The 21,535-nt window shown below is 43.1% G+C and overlaps 1 protein-coding gene across 3 annotated transcripts in view; it reads left to right on the top strand.

Moving 5' to 3' along the window:
* Positions 1-21,535, top strand: part of LOC120054962 (ecotropic viral integration site 5 protein homolog) — a 67,045-nt gene that overhangs the window by 33,075 nt on the left and 12,435 nt on the right. For 2 of the 3 annotated variants that reach the window (XM_039002757.1, XM_039002758.1), the window contains 15 exons: positions 3,888-4,109; positions 8,453-8,527; positions 9,021-9,146; positions 9,405-9,548; positions 9,954-10,043; positions 10,329-10,426; positions 10,548-10,608; positions 10,818-10,871; positions 12,159-12,191; positions 12,626-12,772; positions 15,805-15,936; positions 16,256-16,396; positions 16,942-17,100; positions 18,352-18,498; positions 21,426-21,521. In XM_039002757.1, the coding sequence (XP_038858685.1) occupies positions 3,888-4,109; positions 8,453-8,527; positions 9,021-9,146; positions 9,405-9,548; positions 9,954-10,043; positions 10,329-10,426; positions 10,548-10,608; positions 10,818-10,871; positions 12,159-12,191; positions 12,626-12,772; positions 15,805-15,936; positions 16,256-16,396; positions 16,942-17,100; positions 18,352-18,498; positions 21,426-21,521 (1,725 nt within the window). The remainder of the gene's footprint in view (positions 1-3,887; positions 4,110-8,452; positions 8,528-9,020; positions 9,147-9,404; positions 9,549-9,953; positions 10,044-10,328; positions 10,427-10,547; positions 10,609-10,817; positions 10,872-12,158; positions 12,192-12,625; positions 12,773-15,804; positions 15,937-16,255; positions 16,397-16,941; positions 17,101-18,351; positions 18,499-21,425; positions 21,522-21,535) is intronic. The other variant, XM_039002759.1, reaches the window with a different exon arrangement.

Genomic DNA, 21,535 nt, shown 5'->3' with positions numbered 1-21,535 from the left:
GCGTCTTTCTTTTGGTGTTTTTCAGTCAGTAGAAAGGCCTCTTTAGTGTCCTAAGTTTTCATAACTGTGACCTTAATTGCCTACCATGTGTAAGCTGTTAGTGTCTTAGCGACCGTTCCACAGGTGCATGTTCATTAATTGTGTATGGTTCATTGAACAAGCATGGGAAACAGTGTTTAAACCCTTTACAATGAAGATCTGTGAAGTTATTTGGATTTTTACAAATTATCTTTGAAAGACAGGGTCCTGAAAAAGGGACGTTTCTTTTTTTTGCTGAGTTCATATTTACTTCTCAACTTTCCTAATATTAAGCACATCGTTTATCTTTACAGCAGGAATATAGCCTACCTGGCTGGCATGAAAATGAACCACGGGAAAAACGTCCTCCATTCGCTATTTAAGTGCGTAGATGACATGTAATTTTCACCTGCCCCTGTTTCAAGATACATGGATAATGGTCCATTCAACAACAAAAAAATTCACACATATATTATTTAGTATATGTAAAGACAAGATTAAATCAAGAATAGTCTGATGGTGACAATATTAGCCTATTACTTGTAAATTATATATTATCACTTGTGAATGATGCCAGTGTAAGGCAAGAAACGATGACTTTTTTGTGTGCAACTTTTTCTAATTATAGTCGCACACCTCATGTAGCCTAGCGCATTACGCCTATATGTTTTGATACGGTTTGTATCACAACTAAAGTTGCCAAATAACTTCTTAAAATGAAGCTCATTAATCTGCTTTACAAGGGGTGTAGAGCCTAACTGGCATACATAAGCAGCGTGTGAGTTTCAAGTTTGGGGAAGATCATTTTCACCATAAAAATTCACCTTTATAATAAAAGCATTACATGCATAATCGCATTTGTGGTCACTTTTGATCAGGCTGTTTTCCCGCTAATGGAACATTTGCGCTTATAGCCTACTGCCGTGTGCACATTGCTGCGCTTATAATGTGAAAAAATAGCCTATTAGTTTATCAACATTTTTAAGCTAAATGTTCTGATCTGTTCCGTCAGCCTCATTGCATAAAAAGTGTTTTTTGATGCTAGTGGTTATATTAATTTGAGATCTATCGCATCCCACAACTGTTCCATACTATGTTTGGAATATTTCTTTCTCGCACAGAAGGACAAGTTGACCAATAGAATAGATCAACTTTTGTACTAAGGGGGATAGTAGATTGACATTTAAAACATATTTTTTATTTAACCTTTATTTAACTTAGCAAGTCAGTTAAGAACACATTTTTATTTACAATGACATACAAATCCGGACAACACTGGGCCAATTGTGCGCTGCCCTATGGGACTCCCAATCTCGGCTGGATGTGATACAACCTGGATTCGAACCAGGTACTACATCTTGGGCTGAGATGCAGTGCCTTAGACCGCTGCGCCACCTGGGAGCCCAACATAGGCTAATGCTTTTGCTGTTCGTTAGGCCCACTCATCTTGTTGGCTGATGAAAAGTAAATGTGGACAGTTCTCCCAATACCTTCAATATGCACCTCGGAATTGGATAAGAACGTGCGCAGTTGCGCCCCCGATGTCTGTCTACACTTGTAGCCTGTGAGAAAGACCCGATCAGGTGATGGAGAGCCATTTGAGTGAGAGGAGCTGCAGCGTACTGAGCACTCAGGGAGAAGGTCATTATAATTATTATATTTAGCCCAAGGGCGCAATGGCCACTGGCTGCAAAAGGCATGGATTGTTTTAGGGGGCATTACGGCCACACAAAGAGGATGCCGGCGTGAAATTTTAGGCATTATCAAGTGCTTGTCAAATTGTGAATAGGAGATTGAAGTGTGTACAGCCTGCGCAAAAAAACTAAGCAGAGCTCATGCCTTTTCATGTGACTTTTTTCAAATAATCATTAGTCACAGCATGCAAAACATATAGCCCAACGTTTGTAGAGCAACTAAAGTTACATTAATAACTCTAAATTAAGCATATAGGAGTACCTATTTCTTAGTTAGCCGCTCAACACAGAAAAGCCGCGTGTGCACACTCCCTCAATAGTTGGAGAAAAATATTCAGCTTTGTTCAATTGAATTCTTCAGACTATAAAAATAATGCCACGGAATTCTAAGCAAATCTTGTCTGCTAAATGCACTAGTGTAGCCACAGCCATATGGCATAGTTAGATCAGGACCTGACTTAAGAACAAGTCTTCTGAAATAGACTACATTTTCTTCACATCATGTTTCTTTAGACCTGTCTAAAATAAGTGCATCAGTGGATTGAAGGCTATGTGTGGAAGCCAGGAGATTATAAATGTGTTTGTTAATTAACGGTCAATTACCGTGAGACCAGCAGTTATTTGCTTGACAATCACCGGCTGACGAAATTTTGTGACCGCCACAGCCCTATAAATGACAATAGTATTTCACAATTTTTCCAGAGAAGAGGCCTTAGCTACATCACCTCCATGTAACCTGACTGTTGCAAGACTGCATCCTAGTCATGTTATTAATCATCATGTTGAGCTCCTCAACAAATAGATTGCTCAGTTGACATTGCTCTCTCCTGTTGACCTAGTCTAGTGTGTTTCAACTTGCAAGGCAGGATGATACTACTACGTGGACTACTTTTATGTTGTATCAGAAAAATTGACATTCTCAATTTAACGTACTAGCGACGAATTCAATGCATCATATTCCCCCTTTTCCACTAGGGTGCTCCAGAAAAAAAGATAAGCCTCTTAACAATGAGCCTGTCCTTGGATGCGTTCCAACTGGTACCCTATGCCCTACATACTGCATTACTTTTGACCAGAGCCCTAGATGGGGAATAGGGTGCCATTTGGGACTTAACACTGAGTGAACACCAACCATAGACTGAGTAATGTAGTGACAGACAGAGTAATGGGAGCAGGTCATTTTACAGGCGTAATTGCAGCTGTATGCGTTATTCATGTGTTTCCTCTTGCATGTGTGTGAGTATTATCCAGTGGAGGGATTGTGTGTGTGTGTGTGTGTGTGTGTGTGTGTGTGTGTGTGTGTGTGTGTGTGTGTGTGTGTGTGTGTGTGTGTGTGTGTGTGTGTGTGTGTGTGTGTGTGTGTGTGTGTGTGTGTGTTTTTCCATTACAAGGCTGGGACTGTCAAGACTGACCTCAGAGAGAGAGAGAGAGAGAAAGATCCCCTGACCCCACACTCTCGAAAGCTTGCACGCACACATACTCGCACACAAAAACAACACATAGCCTACACTAACACACACTCCATCCAGCATCACTGGTCAGTGTTCCCTCTCTGCAGAGGAAATGTCTTAATCAAGTCACATCGGCAGTAATTTACAAGAACATTTCACTCTGCACAATGCCTCGCTGACTAGATTATATTTAGTGGTGGAAAATGTTATTAGAATGACTGACTGGGGTACATGCTGTGCTGTGGAGAAAACACACTGGAGCATAGCAGCACACAGACACATGATTGTGTTTGCTCTGAACACCACATAGAATAAAACATTTTATGTGGATACCAGTATGTTCCTTGATATATAAACACACTCAGAAAACAAGGACTACATATTTTCCATCAGAGGCTGTTGTTACGTTAATGATTAGAAATAGACCAGTTCAGCGAAACTATTTATATACCTTGAAAGCGATCTATAGACAAGGTTGGGTAAACTGCAAACCACACTTCGGTTTGTCCACTGACACCAATTGGTAATATTAGCATTTTCAAAACAAAGTAAATGCTGATTATATGTTTTGTCCGTGCTATCCGGGTACCTTGATGTCCCTACCCCATTGAAGTTGAAATGTAAAATGGTTAAGGCTAAGGTTAGGTAAGGGTTATGGTTTAGGGTAGGAAGGTCCCAAGCATTCGGGATGGTATTGACCAATATTTTTCTTCTCTCCAAACAGGATCTGGTCAGAAAAGGGATCCCCCATCACTTCCGAGCAATAGTGTGGCAGTTGCTATGCAACGCCCAGAACATGCCTATCAAAGACCAGTACTCTGAGCTGCTGAAGATGACATCACCATGTGAGAAGCTGATTCGCCGGGACATCGCCCGGACGTATCCTGAGCATGACTTCTTTAAGGAGGACAGCTTGGGACAGGAAGTACTCTTCAATGTTATGAAGGTGAATGCTTCATAGGTTTGCAGAATTCCCGAAAAAGTTCCCACTAGAGAATCTTCAAGTCTGGAACTCTTCAACCGGTATTTTTGAAAAGCCAAATAATTTTGGGAAAGTAACTGGAATTTTGCAACCCTGGTGCTTTGTCTGAAACCTTTACCCGCAACAGATTGCTTTACAGTGTGCTCTGGAGTTGGTTTAGCTCTTTAGCGCTGGCGCTTTCAGCACATACAGGTAACTGTCAAAATAATAATGAGTAGTCAATGAGGGATACAAAGTATATTGAAAGCAGGTGCTTCCACACAGGTGTGATTCTTGAGTTAATTAAGCAATTAACATCACATGCTCAGGGTCATATATAAAAATGCTGGGCACGCCATTATTTTGGTTACCGTGGCTGTGTCCCTATAGGATGACAATGCCCCCATCCACAGGGCACAAGTAATCACTGAATGGTTTGATGTGCATGAAAACGATGTAAACCATATGCCTTGGCGATCTGTCACCAGATCTCAACCCAGTTGAACACTTATGGGAAATTCTGGTGTGGCGTTTGAGACAGTGTTTTCCACAACCATCATCAGCACACAAAATTATAGAATTTCTTGTGGAAGAGTGCTGTCGCATCCCTCCAATAGAGTTCCAGACACTTGTAGAATCTTGAAGCTGTTCTGGCTCATGGGAAAGGTGGGATACATTCAGTTGCACAACTGAATGCATTCAACTGAAATGTGTCCTTCGCATTTAACCCAACCCCTCTGAATCAGAGAGGTGCAGGGGGCTGCCTTAATCGACATCCACATCATCGGTGCCCAGGGGATCAGTTGTTGTGGGGGTTAACTGCCTTGCTCAAGGGCAGAACAGCAGATACTGGCCCAACGCCCTATTAAGACACTTTATGATGTTTCCTTTATTTGGGCAGTTACCGGTGGGTGGGTGGGTGGATATACACTTAACTGGAATGAATCCTGGTCCCATCTTTCGACGCATCTTTCCTGTCTGTCTTCTACTATCTGTCCTATTAGCCTGGTCACAGATCTGTTTGTGCTCTTGGCGGGATAGCACAAACAGACTAGCACTCAGTTTACTGTCCTGTCAATAGAAGATGAAGAACAATATTGCGTTAGAGCTGCTAATTTTATTTTTCTCATTAGCCAGAGGCAGAATTGTTCAAGAAAAGCTGTTTCAGCCTCCCGTGTGGCGCAGCGGTCTAAGGCACTGCATCGCAGTGCTAGAGTCGTCACTACAGTCCCGGGTTCGTTCCCAGGCAGTGTCACAACCGGCCGTGACCTGGAGTCCCATATGGCGGTGCACAATTGGCCCAGCGTCGTCCGGGTTAGGGGAGGGTTTGGCCGGGGGGCTTTACTTCGCTCATCGTGGTCTAGCGACTCCTTGTGGTGGGCCGGGTATCTGCAGGCTGACTTTGGTTGTCAGTTGAACTGTGTTACCTCCGACACATTGGTGCGGCTGGCTTCCGGGTTAAGTTGGCAGGTGTTAAGAAGTGTGGTTGGGCGGGTCATGTTTTGGAGGATGCATGACTCGACCTTCTCCCGAAACCGTTGGGAAGTTGCAGCGATGAGACAAGATCGTAATTGAATATCACAAAATTGGGGGGAGAACCTTGTTATTTTTCACACGCGCTGAATACAACAGGTGTAGAACAACAGGTGTAGACAGTAAAATGCTTACATACAAGCACTTTCCCAATGATGCAGTTAAATAAGAAAGAAAATACGCTGTATATACATATGTGGACTCCCCTTCAAATTAGTGGATTCGGCTATTTCAGCCACACCCGTTGCATAAAATCGAGCACACATCCATCTCCATAGACAAACATTGGCAGTAGAATGGCCTTACTGAGTGACTTTCAGTGACTTTCAAAGTTGCACCGGCGTAGGATTCCACGTTTCCAACAAGTCAGTTCGTTAAATGTGTGCCCCACTAGAGCTTCCACAGTCAACTGTAAGTGCTGCTATTGTGAAGTGGAAGCGTCTAGGAGCAACAACGGCTCAGCCGTGAAGTGGTGGGCTACACAAGCTTACAGAACAATCGTCTGGTCTCGGTTGCAGCACTCACAAGTGTTAACTGTTCGTCGGGAGCTTCATGAAATGGTTTTCCATGGCTGAGCAGTCGCACACAAGCCTAAGATCACCATACGCAATGCCAAGCGCCGGCTGGAGTGGTGTAAAGTGCACTGCCATTGGACTCTGGAGCAGTGAGAACATATTCTCTGGAGTGATGAATCACGCTTTACCATCTGGCAGTCCGACGGACAAATTTGGGTTTGGTGGATGCCAGGAGAACGCTACCTGCCCCAATGCATAGTGCTTTAAACTTTTATTTTTTATTTCACCTTTATTTAACAAGGTAGGCTAGTTGAGAACGAGTTCCCATTTGCAACTGCAACCTGGCCAAGATAAAGCAAAGCAGTTTGACACCTACAACAACACAGCAACAAACAAAGTTACACATGGAATAAACAAACGTACAATCAATAATACAGTAGAAAAAGTCTATACAGCATGTGCAAATGAGGTAGGATAAGGGAGGTAAGGCAATAAATAGGCCATGGTGGCGAAGTAATTACAATATAGCAATTAAACACTGGAATGGTAAAATGTGCAAAAGATGAATGTGCAAGTAGAGATACTGGGGTGCAAAGGAGCAAGATAAATAAATAAAAACAGTATGGGGATGAGGTAGTTTGATGGGCTATTTACAGATGGGCTATGTACAGGTGCAGTGATCTGTGAGCTGCTCTGACAGCTGGTGCTTAAAGCTAGTGAGGGAGATAGGAGTCTCCAGCTTTAGTGATTTTTGCAGTTCGTTCCAGTCATTGGCAGCAGAGAACTGGAAGGACAGGCGGCCAAAGGAAGAATTGGCTTTGGGGGTGACCAGTGAGATATACCTGCTGGACTGCGTGCTACGGGTGGGTGCTGCTATGGTGACCAGTGAGCTGAGATAAGGTGGGGCTTTACCTAGCAGAGACTTGTTGATGACCTGGAGACAGTGGGTTTGGAGACAAGTATGAAGCGAGGGCCAGCCAACGAGAGCGTACAGGTCGCAGTGGTGTGTAGTATATGGGGCTTTGGTGACAAAACGGATGGCACTGTGATAGACTGCATCCAATTTTTTTGAGTAGAGTGTTGGAGGCTATTTTGTAAATGACATCGCCGAAGTCGAGGATCGGTAGGATGGTCAGTTTTACGAGGGAATGTTTGGCAGCATGAGTGAAGGATGCGTTGTTGTGAAATAGGAAGCCGATTCTAGATTTAATTTTGGTTTGGAGATGTTTTAATGTGAGTCTGGAAGGAGAGTTTACAGTCTAACCAGACACCTAGGTATTTGTAGTTGTCCACATATTCTAAGTCAGAACCGTCCAGAGTAGTGATGCTGGACTGGCGGGCAGATGCGGGCAGCGATCGGTTGAAGAGTATGCATTTAGTTTTACTTGCATTTAAGAGCAGTTGGAGGCCACGGAAGGAGAGTTGTATGGCATTGAAGCTCGTCTGGAGGTTTGTTAACACAGTGTCCAAAGAAGGGCCAGAGATCTTAAAATCTTAACGCTACAGCATACAATGACATTCTAGACGATTCTGTGCTTCCAAGTTTGTGGCAATAGTTTGGGGAAGGCCCTTTCCTGTTTCAGCATGGCAATGCCCCCATTCACAAAGCGAGGTCCATACAGAAATAGTTTATCAAGATCGTTGTGAAAGAACTTGACTGGCCTGCACAGAGCCTTGACCTCAACCCCATCGACACCTTTGGGATGAATTGGAAGCCAGGCCTAATCACCGAACATCAGTGCCTGACCTCACTAATGCTCTTGTGGCTGAATGAAAGCAAGTCCACGCACCAATGTTCCAACATCTAGTGGAAAGCCTTCCCAGAAGAGTGGAGGCTGTCGTAGCAGCAAAGCGGGGACCAACTCCATATTAATGCCCATGATTTTGGAATGAGATGTTCTACGAGCTTGTGTCCACATACTTTTGGTCATGTAGTGTATATACAAAATAGTTCTCAATACAATGGGAGTTGTTCAGGGTGCAGATTTAAAATGGAGTCAGTAGCCCTGCTTGGTGCTGAATACAGGGCATGAATACAGCGCAGAAAGTGTTGAGTCCACAGTTACACCTTGACCCTGGAAACCCTTAGCTGGACAGTTTGTCATGTAGACCCAGGCTGAGTCCCAAATGGCACTCTATTCCCTATATATTGCATAGCCTTTGGTCAAAAGTAGTGCACTATGTAGGGAATCGGGTGCTATTTGGGAGTTGAGTTGCAGCCCCAAAGTTCTTGGCGCTCCTCTCTTGACCATGATCCGAGATCACTTCCTGTTGTTGCAGGCCTACTCTCTGGTGGACCGGGAGGTCGGCTACTGTCAGGGAAGTGCTTTCATCGTCGGACTGCTTCTCATGCAGGTAATGTCACCGTCTACCACACGCATACACACGCTGTCTACCCGATAGCCTCACTCACATAGAAAAACATGCTGTGTCATTGGTCACATGAAACTTGCCACTACACACATTGACAGACTCCTTATATAGATCAGAGAACATTTTCTGAGAGAACTGTGTACTGAGAGTTGTTTTTCATGTAATTATCTTGTACTATGGTAGATATTTTGTATTGTGATGTGTGAAATGTGTATTTTATGTATATGAGGAAGACATGTTTTGTTGATGGTTTCATAAAATTGTTAAGTCTCTAAGGGCTGGTTTCCCCAGATACAGATTAAGCCTAGGCATGGACAAAAAAACTCCATTGAAGGTAAATTTTAGTCCAGGACTGGGCTTAAAATGTGTCTGTCCTCTAGCCTAGATGGTGTGAGGAAGTATTTTGTTGAAGGTTAAATGAATCTGCTTGATGATCTCTAAGGGTTGTTTGGTGTGTGCGTGTCCCTGTCACTAGATGCCAGAAGAGGAGGCGTTCTGTGTGTTTGTGAAGCTGATGCAAGACTACAGACTGAGAGAACTGTTCAAGCCCAGTATGGCTGAGCTGGGTCTCTGCATGTATCAGTTTGAGTATATGATCCAGGTAAGACCTGGCATGGGTTTGGAACAAGATTGAATGACAAACCTTTACAGAGCATTATTGATGCACTGTTAGACTATCCTTATAACTCTGATTCACTGAGACAATATCATGAATAACAACTTTATATTTAATAATTTAGCAGGCACTCTTATCATAAATCAGTCAGTGTCATGATGGGTCATATCTATTTATGATTATATATTTTAATCTATTATCTATCTCTGTCTCTCTCTCCCAACGTCCCCCCCTCTCCTTCAGGAACTTCTCCCAGACCTCCATATCCACTTCCAGGCCCAGAGTTTCCACACCTCTATGTATGCCTCTTCCTGGTTCCTCACCATTTTCCTCACCTCATTCCCTCTCCCCGTTGCCACCAGGATCTTTGATATCTTCATGTTAGAGGTGAGTCCAGTTAAAGGTGCATCCCAATCCCTCAACTGTATACCAAAACAAGTGGCAGGGCTGCCATTTTGCTGATAAACAAATCCCAGATTGTAGCTTTAAAGAATTATTTCTGATTTACTCATGTTTGACAATCTACTTCTAGTCTACCGAATGAGTCCAGAATATAGTTTGTATTACAGCAAACACAATGGGCTGTGAGTAAATGCAAGCATTTGGCACCCTCTGGTGGCCTTGGCCAAAAGCACATAACTTAAAATCTTCTGGACTAAAATTCGATTTCACCTCAGTAACGTAGTGCTTTTTTTGTCGTAGGGTCTGAAAATAGTGTTCCGTGTAGTACTAGGTAACGTAATGCTATGATAATGCAACGATAATGCTTTGATAATGTAATGTTTGTCTCAGGGTCTGGAGATAGTGTTCCGCGTGGGGCTGGCCATCCTACAGATGAATCAGGCAGAACTCATACAGCTTGATATGGAGGGAATGTTACAGGTAAGACTGAGCAGCCATAAACATTGGGAAAACAACCCTGTCTGAGTTAATGCACACAATTATCAATTCAATACACTTTTTTCATCCCTAGCAGGCATAAGATACATAATCTGGTCCCAGATCTGTTTGTTCTGTTGTGTCAATGACCGTAAGAGTTGGCTAGACCGCATAAACTGATCTGGGACCAGGCTATGGCATACAGATTGAAAGACAAACACACTCAAGTTGCTTTATGTGAGCATGTATGTCTGGTCCTCACCCATTGTCTTCCCTGCAATGCTGTAGTACTTTCAGAGGATCATTCCCCACCAGCTGGAAAGTGGACCAGACAAGGTCATCCTGGCTGCTTATAATGTCAAGTACAACGCCAAGAAGATGAAGAAGTGAGTAGTACATTTCTGCTTGCTCTCTGGGGTCTAGGCTGGGTTACTGGAGATGGATGCTTGAAGCAAGTACAGGTGTTGTCGGTGCTCTGTATTGATGCTGTATGACTCCTGTTTTCAGGTTGGAAAAGGAATACACTACAATCAAAACTAAGGAGATGGAGGAGCAGGTGGAGATTAAGGTGAGTGGTGGCGCAGTAGGCTACGTTTTTAGTTTTGCGGTAGTACAGTGCGCTCTTATAGTCATCACATTAGTACAGCTCCATTTGATCACTATAAGCAGTTGATCACTATAACCGCACTCTCCCTAAGCCGAGTGCACTGTACTTAAAAACCCAGTTGTGTGGAATAATTATTGTGTGTGTGTGTGTTGCGTGTCTTTGTTTTGCAGAGGTTGCGCACAGAGAACCGACTGCTGAAACAGAGGATAGACACACTGGAGAAAGTGAGTGAAAAGGAGGAGTAGAAGTTGAACCGTGGCTCTCCTTGCCATCCTATGTCATGACACCAGTCATAATAAGAAGCCATATTATACCAGTGAACGCTTGTCGTGGCTATTCACACAACAAATCCATAACCCCCTACATTAAACCATCAAGCGCTTGTTCATGCGTCTCTTGTTGGTCACTAAAGACACATGGCGGAGTCTTGTTGTTACTAACTGGGCTGTGAGTGTTGTCGGTGTGTATCTTATTGGATAAATGGATCCTAGTTGGCTTTGGAATGGAAGTCTTCCATTGATATGCATGTCTCAGTCTTGAGATCCACACTCAGGACCAGTTAAGCCAGACTCTAAAACTGTAGCTGGCTGTGGAGCTCCACAAGGCTACATTCTGGGGCTCTATGTAATTCCACCGGACACTAACTAACTAAAGCTGTAAAACGCTTGACTTACTCACTGTGAGAGTGATGGCTGTACACTCTAAGATGATGCAGAGGAGCACTGCATGCCAGAGTACACGGCTGCCTTTGTTGTGCATGTTGTTGGGATCCTCCTCTGTGTTTGTCAGAGCACAAAGATACAGGTATTGCCAGGCCTGGTCAGAGTACCAGGGCACCATGCAGAGGCCTAAGTAGCTGTCCCAAATGACCAGGCTCTGTCTGAGACATAACCACTCACTCATATCACAGTATCGCTTTAAACAACAGTCGGCGGCTGCAACGTCATACCCAAAATATTAACTGGAATGACACAGCAGCTTCTAAAACTTAACCGTGTGGCACAAACCTAAAAAGCATGGCTTCATCTAAACAACTGTTATTTAGCTGTTTTATAGCTAACTTCTAATGATGCTTTTCCTCTTAGCCCCATTCAGCCTTAGTCTTCTGCTTTGCCTCTCTCACCACCACCACCTAATTCTCACTTTGTCACCACTTTATCCCCCACAACCTTATCACGACGACTTATCACCACCACACCTGAAGACCATGTTCCTTGTCTACCTCAAACTGGCTAAATTACTAAGACACTATGGGACGTATATCTTAACCTCTCTCATGGACATCAATGCATGGCTAACTGAAAATTCAACTGAGGTGGAATTCAAGATTTCTCGAATTGTTCATAAATAACGTATAGACTTAATTGGTTGCCAAAATGACGGAGGAAGGACAATGAACATTGAATTTCCCTTTTCAAAAACAAAATCAAGTGTTTTGTTTATTTAGGTTATAACTGTGTTATTTGGTCTCTCTCTGCTTTATCTCTCTTGTGGATATTTCTGTTTTGTAGGAAAGTGCTTCATTGGCAGATAGATTGATCCAGGTATAAACTTTATTTTCTCCTCCTTTACCCCCCCCCCATCTCACATTGCAATTTTCACCACTTAGATTTCTCTGTATCTCAATGTAGCTTTGCATGCTCATAATGTTACCTTTAAATGATGGCACAATAAATGTCTTTGCGATTACAGTATTTTTTTTTATCAATTAATATAAAATGAGGACATTGAAATCAGAAAAATAACTAATCACCCAGCATGCGCATGTATCTCGAACCATGCCAAAACAAAATGCTTAGAGCTATCAATCAGTCAACCAATAAGACTGTCAAAACATTTGCAGAGAAAAAAAACAGCATGAGTTTCTAAACTCCAAATCCCACTTTTATATAATCTTTGATTTGCCCACCCCTTCTGTCCATCCCACCCCCGTGGTGCACCCTGCTCATCCTACCCCTCGGTTGGTTATGTCCTAAAGGGACAAGTGACGCGTGCCCAGGAGGCAGAGGAGACCTACCTGGTCATGCGGGAGCTGGCCACGGTCCGGCAGCAGAGCGAAGAGGCCACAGCTCAGCTGGAGCTAGCACAGAGCACCATCAGGGTTCTCCAGCAGAGACCCCTATTGGTAAGGAGAAGCACAGTGCTCAAGTTGAAGGTCCTGTATGGCTCAGTTGGTACAGTGGTGATCAGGGGTGTCGTGCACCCCCAGAATCTGAGGATAAGCTTAATTCTATGTAAAAAAAAATATATATATAACTGCATATTTAAACATGCCTCTTGAGCTGTCTGTATCCTCCAAACTGGTGTGTGTTTTTTTATTAAGAAAACAAACAATTTTGACAAAAAATTATTCTCTGCCTTAATCTGGGCAAAAGAATGTGAGTCTTATTCAGTACATTTACTAATTGCTTGCTTTTCTAAAGTCTAGCAACCTTGCCATCAGGCATGCCATCTAAGTTAGACAAGCTAGCTAATATAACTTGATTGATGGTCTGAAATGTCTTCTTGGTAGCTACTTATGAGGTTGGGAGATTGGGAACCTATCTGGGCTAGCTAAAGAGTCAACTTCATACAGTTGATAGGTGGCTAGTAGTATTACAGAGAAACAACAAAAATATATATTTGTATTTAATTGTAAACAGGGCAGATCTGATGGGGCACGTGCACCTGTGCCGCCTCTGGTGATGGAATGCTGGAGACACGTTCACATACAAAAAATGTATGTACTCACTGTACTGTAAACTGCTTTGGATTAAAGTGCCTTCGTAAATGGCAGTTATTACAGTGCCCTCAATGGGAGGGGTGATCACCAGGTCTGGCCAATTGAAATGTGTACATTGCTTAGCACTAAATCTGCAGTGAGTGATGGTAACAGTGGATATGGATTCTCCCTACCTCTCCACTGCAGAACGCACTCGCTCTCTCTCCCTCTCTCGCTATACATAATGATCCTGTTTTCATGCATGATTTGAAATCGGGACATGCTGTTTGACACAGTTCAGCAACCTTTTTCATCCATTAACATACTCCCAGGAAAGGTTTCATGAATTTATAAGCATCTGATGTATGGGTGTGGAATGGATGGTACCCCGGCCAGCAGGACCCTCTCTTGGTGCTGTATATCCATTGGCCAAACAGACCCCTTTAATATTGATGAGGTGAAACATGTTGAGATGATAATGTCTGCACTGCAGTGAATGAAGCAGTGTTTTACATAATGTGCTGCTATATCCATTAACCATTTATAATGACTTGGAAGAGGGAGGCTCATTTGTTGTCCTAGAGAGGAAATCAATGGTGCAATTGAGAATATGTTTTTGAAAGTGAAGTGCCATACTTCTTGGTTTATTTTAGAGGAGTTGTTAGCGGTGAGCAGTTGAACTAGGTAGCTAGCAAATCGTTTTTTTGTTTTACAATACTACAGTGTATTTGAGATATATATATATATATATATATACACACACACATACAGTTGAAGTTGTAAGTTTACATACACAGCCAAATAGATTTAAACTCCGTTTTTTCACAATTCCTGACATTTAATCCTAGTAAAAATTCCCTGTCTTAGGTCAGTTAGGATCACCACTTTATTATAAGACTGTGAAATGTCAGAATAATAGTGGAGAGAAAGATTTATTTCAGCTTTAATTTCTTTCATCACATTCCCATTGGGTCAGCAGTTTACATACACTCAATTAGTATTTGGTAGCATTGCCTTTAAATTGTTTAATTGGGTCAAATGTTTCGGGTAGCCTTCCACAAGCTTCCCACAGTAAGTTGGGTGAATTTTGGCCCATTCCTCCTGACAGAGCTGGTGTAACTGAGTCAGGTTTGTAGGCCTCCTTGCTCGCACACGTTTTTTCAGTTCTGCCCACAAATGTTATACAGGCTTGAGGTCAGGGCTTTGTAATGGCCACTGCCAATACCTTGACTTTGTTGTCCTTAAGCCATTTTGCCACAACTGTGGAAGTATGCTTGGGGTCATTGTCCATTTGGAACACCCATTTGCGACCAAGCTTTAACTTACTGACTGAAGAGATGTTGCTTCAATATATCCTCATAATTTCCCTTCGACATCTTGAGATGTTGCTTCAATATATCCTCATAATTTCCCTTCCTCATGATACCATCTATTTTGTGAAGTGCACCAGTCCCTCCTGCAGCAAAGCACCCCCACAACATGATGATGCCACCCCCATCCTTCACGGTTGGGATGGTGTTCTTCGGCTTGCAAGCTTCCCCCTTTTTTCTCCAAACATAATGATGGTCATTATGGCCAAGCAGTGAGCGGCCTTTCAGGTTATTTCGATATAGGACTCGTTTTACTGTGGATATAGATACTTTTGTACCTGTTTCCTCCAGCGTCTTCACAAGGTCCTTTGCCGTTGTTCTGGGATTGATTTGCACTTTTCCCACAAGTACGTTCATCTCTAGGAGACAGAATGCGTCTCCTTCCTGAGTGGTATGACGGCTGTGTGGTCCCATGGTGTTTATACTTGCATACTATTGTTTGTACAGATGAATGTCGCACCTTCAGGCGTTTGGAAATTGCTCCCAAGGATGAACCGGACTTGTGGAGGTCTACACCTCCAATTGACTCAAATGATGTCAATTAGCCTATCAGAGGCTTCTAAAGCCATGACACTATTTTCTGGAATTTTCCAAGCTGTTTAAAGGCACAGTGAACTTAGTGTATATAAACTTCTGACCCACTGGAATTGTGATACAGTGAATTGTAAGTGAAATAATCTGTCTGTAAACAATTGTTGGAAAAATTACTTGTCATGCACAAAGTAGATGTCCTTGACTTGCCAAAACTATAGTTTATTAACAAGAAATTTGTGGAGTGGTTGAAAAACAAGTTTTAATAACTCCAACCTAAGTGTATGTAAACTTCCGACTTCAACTGTATATACCTGAGTGAAAATGTATAACATGTATATTGTTATACATTTGTATTGTTTCGAGACAGTGTGATTTGAAGTAGGTCATTTGAATTAGCAGTTATTTCAAGATTCAACATAATATTCCTACTCAGAGACCAACCTTAAGGACACTGGGCTGGTTTCCCGGAGTCATATAAAGCTCTGACTATAGTTCTCTTCCTTACTCTCTCCTCTTCCTCTCTCTCCTTCCTCCTGCTTCCTCCCTATGTAGAAGAGCATCTCGTGCTTCACAGAGGAGTCCATCCTGCAGTTGGAGAGAGAGCTGGTTCAGGCCAGGCTAAAGGAGGCAGAGTCCCAGTGTGCCCTCAAGGAGATGCAAGACAAGATTCTGGACATAGAGAAGGTGTGTTACCTGGCTCAAACTGTCTATCATCAATTCACACACTGTCACGGTGCCTCCTAGTCCCACACCTCTGTCAGGCATTCCGCCTGGAATAGGCAAACGTGGGATATTGCAGATATAAATGTCATGACTAGAGTGGACGTGATTCCTTTTCTACATGTAGAGACTATTTTTTTTATTTTTTTATGTAAACATTTATATCTGAAAATTCCACAATGTTGTGCCCTGCTGAACGCATCCATGGTATTTTACTGTCCCGTGACATAAGCATCCTGAAGTTGAGTCTTTTCAGTCATTGTTTTGGTTGCCTGTCCCCCAGAGGAACACATCTCTGCCAGATGACACCAACGTGGTGCGGTTGCAGGAGGAGCGGATAGCAGTGAAGCTGAGAGAGGCTGAGGCTGTGATGGGGCTGAAGGAGCTCAGACAACAGGTCAGAGACCTAGAGGAGCACTGGCAGGTGAGGATGAACATCTATTCTCCATACCATACACACGCATGGAAGAATCAAACACATTAACAAATAACATTTTATTGGTCACATACACGTGTGTAGCAGATGTTACTGCGAGTGTAGCGAAATGCTTGTTCTTCTAGTTCCGAGTGCAGCAATATCTAACAAGTAATATCTAACAACTTCACAACATATACCAAATACACACACATCTAAGTAAAGGAATGGAATTAAGAATATATAAATATATGAATGAGCAATAAAACTTTCCTTCTGTAGGTCTATAGTGTATTGAAACTGATGAACTTCAAATAAAAATTGATATGTGTTTTGACTTGACTAGCTCAGCTGTACCATGAGTACTCCTGCCCAAGACACAGCACTAAGAGACCCAGAGAGGATTAACATGAATATACCCGATGTTAAATGTATTTTTGTCATCTTGCTCAATCTCCATGTGTGTATGAGTTGAGGACTACTATTTTAGGTGTGTCGAGTCCAAACATCTTTGGTTGACTGTGTGCTTCCCCCCTCTCCCCCTGCTCCTACAGCGTCACCTGGCGCGTACGGCGGGCCGCTGGAAGGACAACCCTAGGAAGAATGCTGTGTCTGAGCTGCAGGATGAGCTGATGAGTGTCAGGCTACGGGAGGCTGAGGCCCAGGCAGAGCTCAGAGAGACACGTCAGAGGATGATGGAGCTGGAGACACAGGTCAGTCAGAGAGACACACACAGCTCAGCCTTTGGAGAAATGTTAGTAGTGTACCAATTATGGCTGTCAAATGATTAAAATAATTGAGTACATTATTGAATTTGCTCAAGTACTAATTAATCTTCAGGCATTCTAAATGAGTGTGACTATAGTAAAAAAAGAACTGGCTTTATGGGTACAAAGAACAAAGACCTTTTTAAACATGTCCAACAATGTTATGAAAACACTGTAACCATCTGTCCTGTTCAGATAACCTTACACACGTAGGCCTCCATTCTCGCCCTCTCGCTGGGCGAGTTAGTTTTGTATGGCCTGGTGCTCCGGGTGGGCAGAGTTTGCACATTTTAGGCCATTCCATTGGTCCTTAAGTGAAATCTCCACCCACCCGGGGCACCAGGCAATACAAAACGAACTCGCCCACTTACTCCCGCTCTCACACACATCCTCTGTCACACACACACACACAATCATACACACCCCACCTTTAGAAATATCTCTGAGAAGCCTATTCCTTTTCAGTTCTTCCTGTATCATCCAAATTTGTGCATAGCCTAGTCAGTGGTCAAGTTATCAGGTTGATAGCAAGCTAGTTAGGTAACATGACTAGCTAGCTAAACAATGTTTGTTATCAAAGTAGTTTGAAATGGCCCGCGACATGCTCATGAATCCGCGGCAGAAAGAAAAAACATAGCTCTGGTAATATTGGGCATAACTTAGACAAGATTTTGGCAAGAGGCACAAGGTCTTCAGCAATGTAAAGGCACTAGCATTGACCGTAACTGTGTTGGTGTTGTGTTCTGCGCTTGAAATGGTCTGTATGGCAATATATGCGCTTAAAAGGTTCTGTTCTGTCAAATGGAGATGCGATTAACAGCATCAAACATTTTTGCGGTGTTTAACATGTCATGCAGCCCGAGTACCAATGTATCTTCACATGCATGTGTGAGAGTAAACATATGGCCTTTTCTATTGCATTGTCCAACCACTAGGGGGCAGCAGAGGTACATATTCTTAACTGTCAGTAGCTCCCATAAGGATGTGTTGTATTCAGAGTTCAGTTACTACTTTCTAATGTAGTAGGTGAACAATGCCATTTAGCAGATTCAAGCTATAGTGCTTGCTTTACATGGGTTGCCTCTTGTGATATTACAGTGGGGTTGTGAATAGAGACTATTCTAGAATAACAGAAATGTGTGATGAGTAAACTTCCCCCTCCCAATATTTACCTACCATATCCTTCCCCTCCGACAGAACCAGATCCATAGCAACCAACTGCGTCGGGCGGAGCAGGAGGGGCGGGGCTTTCAGGAGCGTGTGACTGTGCTGACGGCCCAGAATAAGGGCCTACACGTTCAGCTGCAGGAGATCAAACGCAAACAGGCAGAGATTGAGTGCAAGGTAAGAAAAAGTATGTGCTGTTGAGATGACTAGAGCCAAGAAAATATCTGAGCCGGCACAGTTTGGTTTGGGTCGGCATGATAGTGTGAAATGGGTATGAGTGTATCGGCCCCACAATCAGTCAAACTGGAAATATTTCTCAATCACTGATTTGATGAGTTGTCAAAAATCATCCTTAATCTTATCTGTCGCTTCTTGTTAAAATCAGATCTTCAGAGTCCAGGTTCTGAAGAGGGAAGCAGTTTTGCTTGACATCTTCAGATAACATCTCTGTGCTGCTGATGTTAAACGTGTGTGTGTGTGTGTGTGTGTGTGTGTGAAACCTCTGTGCAGCTCAGCAACACCCCTTGTCTCTCTGGGATTACTGCAGGAATCATACTAAACAACTGTTTCAGAAGGTTCAAAGTTTGTGTTAAGAGTAACACTCAGATGCACGTTGTTGTGACCCTGGGGCTTACAGTGTGTAATAGAGGTCGACCGATTAATCGGAATGGCCGATTAATTAGGGCCGATTTCAAGTTTTCATAACAATCGGTAATCGGCATTTTTGGACACCGATCATGGCCGATTACATTGCACTCCACGAGGAAACTGCGTGGCAGGCTGACTACCTGTTATGCGAGTGCAGCAAGGAGTGCAGCACCCGCGAGTGCAGCACCTTTGCCAAGCGGGTGATTTAACAAGCGCATTCGCGAAAAAAGCCCTGTCGTTGCACCAATGTGTACCTAACCATAAACATCAACGCCTTTCTTAAAATCAATACACAGGTATATATTTTTAAACCTGCATATTTAGTTAATATTGCCTGCTAAAGGGCCTCCCGGGTGGCGCAGTGGTCTAGGGCACTGCATCGCAGTGCTAACTGCGCCACCAGAGTCTCTGGGTTCGCGCCCAGGCTCTGTCGCAGCCGGCCGCGACCGGGAGGTCCGTGGGGCGACGCACAATTGGGCTAGCGTCGTCCGGGTTAGGGAGGGTTTGGCCGGTAGGGATAAACTTGTCTCATCGCGCTCCAGCGACTCCTGTGGCGGGCCGGGCGCAGTGCGCGCTAACCAAGGGGGCCAGGTGCACGGTGTTTCCTCCGACACATTGGTGCGGCTGACTTCCGGGTTGGAGGCGCGCTGTGTTAAAGAAGCAGTGCGGCTTGGTTGGGTTGTGCTTCGGAGGACGCATGGCTTTCGACCTTCGTCTCTCCCGAGCCCGTACGGGAGTTGTAGCGATGAGACAAGATAGTAATTACTAGCGATTGGATACCACGAAAATTGGGGAGAAAAGGGGATAAAATTTATTTAAAAAAAATTATATATATATATATATATTGCCTGCTAATATGAATTTCTTTTAATTAGGGAAATTGTGTCACTTCTCTTGTGTTCTGTGCAACAGTCAGGGTACATGCAGCAGTTTGGGCCACCTGGCTCGTTGCGAACTGTGAAGACTATTTCTTCCTAACAAAGACAGCCAACTTCGCCAAACGGAGGATGATTTAACAAAAGCGCATTTGCGAAAAAAGCATAATCGTTGCACGAATGTACCTAACCATAAACATCAATGCCTTTCTTAAAATCAATACACAGAAGTATGTATTTTTAAACCTGCATATTTAGTTAAAAGAAATTCATGTTAGAAGGCAATAGTAAACTAGGGAAATTGTGTCACTTCTCTTGCGTTCATTGCACGCAGAGTCAGGGTATATGCAACAGTTTGGGCCGCCTGGCTCGTTGCGAACTAATTTGCCAGAATTTTACGTAATTATGACATAACATTGAAGGTTGTGCAATGTAACAGGAATACTTAGACTTATGGATGCCACCCGTTAGATAAAATACGGAACGGTTCCGTATTTCACTGAAAGAATAAATGTTTTATTTTCTAAATTATAGTTTCCTGATTTGACCATATTAATGACCTAAGGCTCGTATTTCTGTGTGTTATTATGTTATAATTAAGTCTATGATTTGATATTTGATAGAGCAGTCTGACTGAGCGGTGGTAGGCAGCAGCAGGCTCGTAAGCATTCATTCAAACAGCACTTTTGTGCGTTTGCCAGCAGCTCTTCGCAATGCTTCAAGCATTGAGCTGTTTATGACTTCAAGCCTATCAACTCCCGAGATTAGGCTGGTGTAACCGATGTGAAATTGCTAGCTAGTTAGCGGGGTGCGCGCTAATAGCGTTTCAAACATCACTCGCTCTGAGACTTGGAGTAGTTGTTCCCCTTGCTCTGCAAGGGCCGCGGATTTTGTGGCGCGATGGGTAACGATGCTTCGAGGGTGGCTGTTGTCGATGTGTTCCTGGTTCGAGCCCAGGTAGGGGCGAGGAGAGGGGCGGAAGCTATACTGTTACACTGGCAATACTAAAGTGCCTATAAGAAAATCCAATAGTTAAAGGTATATGAAATACAAATGGTATAGAGAGAGAGAGAGTCCTATAATTCCTATAATAACCTCAACCTAAAACTTCTTACCTGGGAATATTGAAAACTCATGTTAAAAGGAACCACCAGCTTTCATATGTTCTCATGTTCTGAGCAAGGAACTTAAACGTTAGCTTTTTTACATGGCACATATTGCACTTTTACTTTCTTCTCCAACACTTTGTTTTTGCATTATTTAAACCAAATTGAACATGTTTCATTATTTATTTGAGGCTAAATTTATGTTATTGATGTATTATATTAAGTTAAAATAAGTGTTCATTCAGTATTGTTGTAATTGTCATTATTACAAATAAATAAAACAATTAAAAAATTGGCTTATTAATTGGTATCGGCTTTTTTTGGTCCTCCAATAATCGGTATCGGCGTTGAAAAATCATAATCAGTCGACCTCTAGTGTGTAATGGCTGTCAACATGTCTTTGGTAACACTCTAGAAACATTACTTCAGTTGAGTGACACTGGCCTGACAGTGTTTGTTCATTTGTTTGTTTCAGAACAAGGAGGAGGTGATGGCGGTGAGGCTGAGAGAGGCTGACAACATCGCTGCCATGGCCGAGCTGCAGCAACAGATCTCTGAACTGGAGATACAGGTGCAGTACTTAAT

The sequence above is a fragment of the Salvelinus namaycush genome, chromosome 10, assembly GCF_016432855.1.
Source record: "Salvelinus namaycush isolate Seneca chromosome 10, SaNama_1.0, whole genome shotgun sequence".
Taxonomy (NCBI): Eukaryota; Metazoa; Chordata; class Actinopteri; order Salmoniformes; family Salmonidae; genus Salvelinus; species Salvelinus namaycush.
The sequence above is the reverse complement of the archived record's forward strand: the minus strand, read 5'-3'. Positions and strand labels throughout refer to the sequence as shown.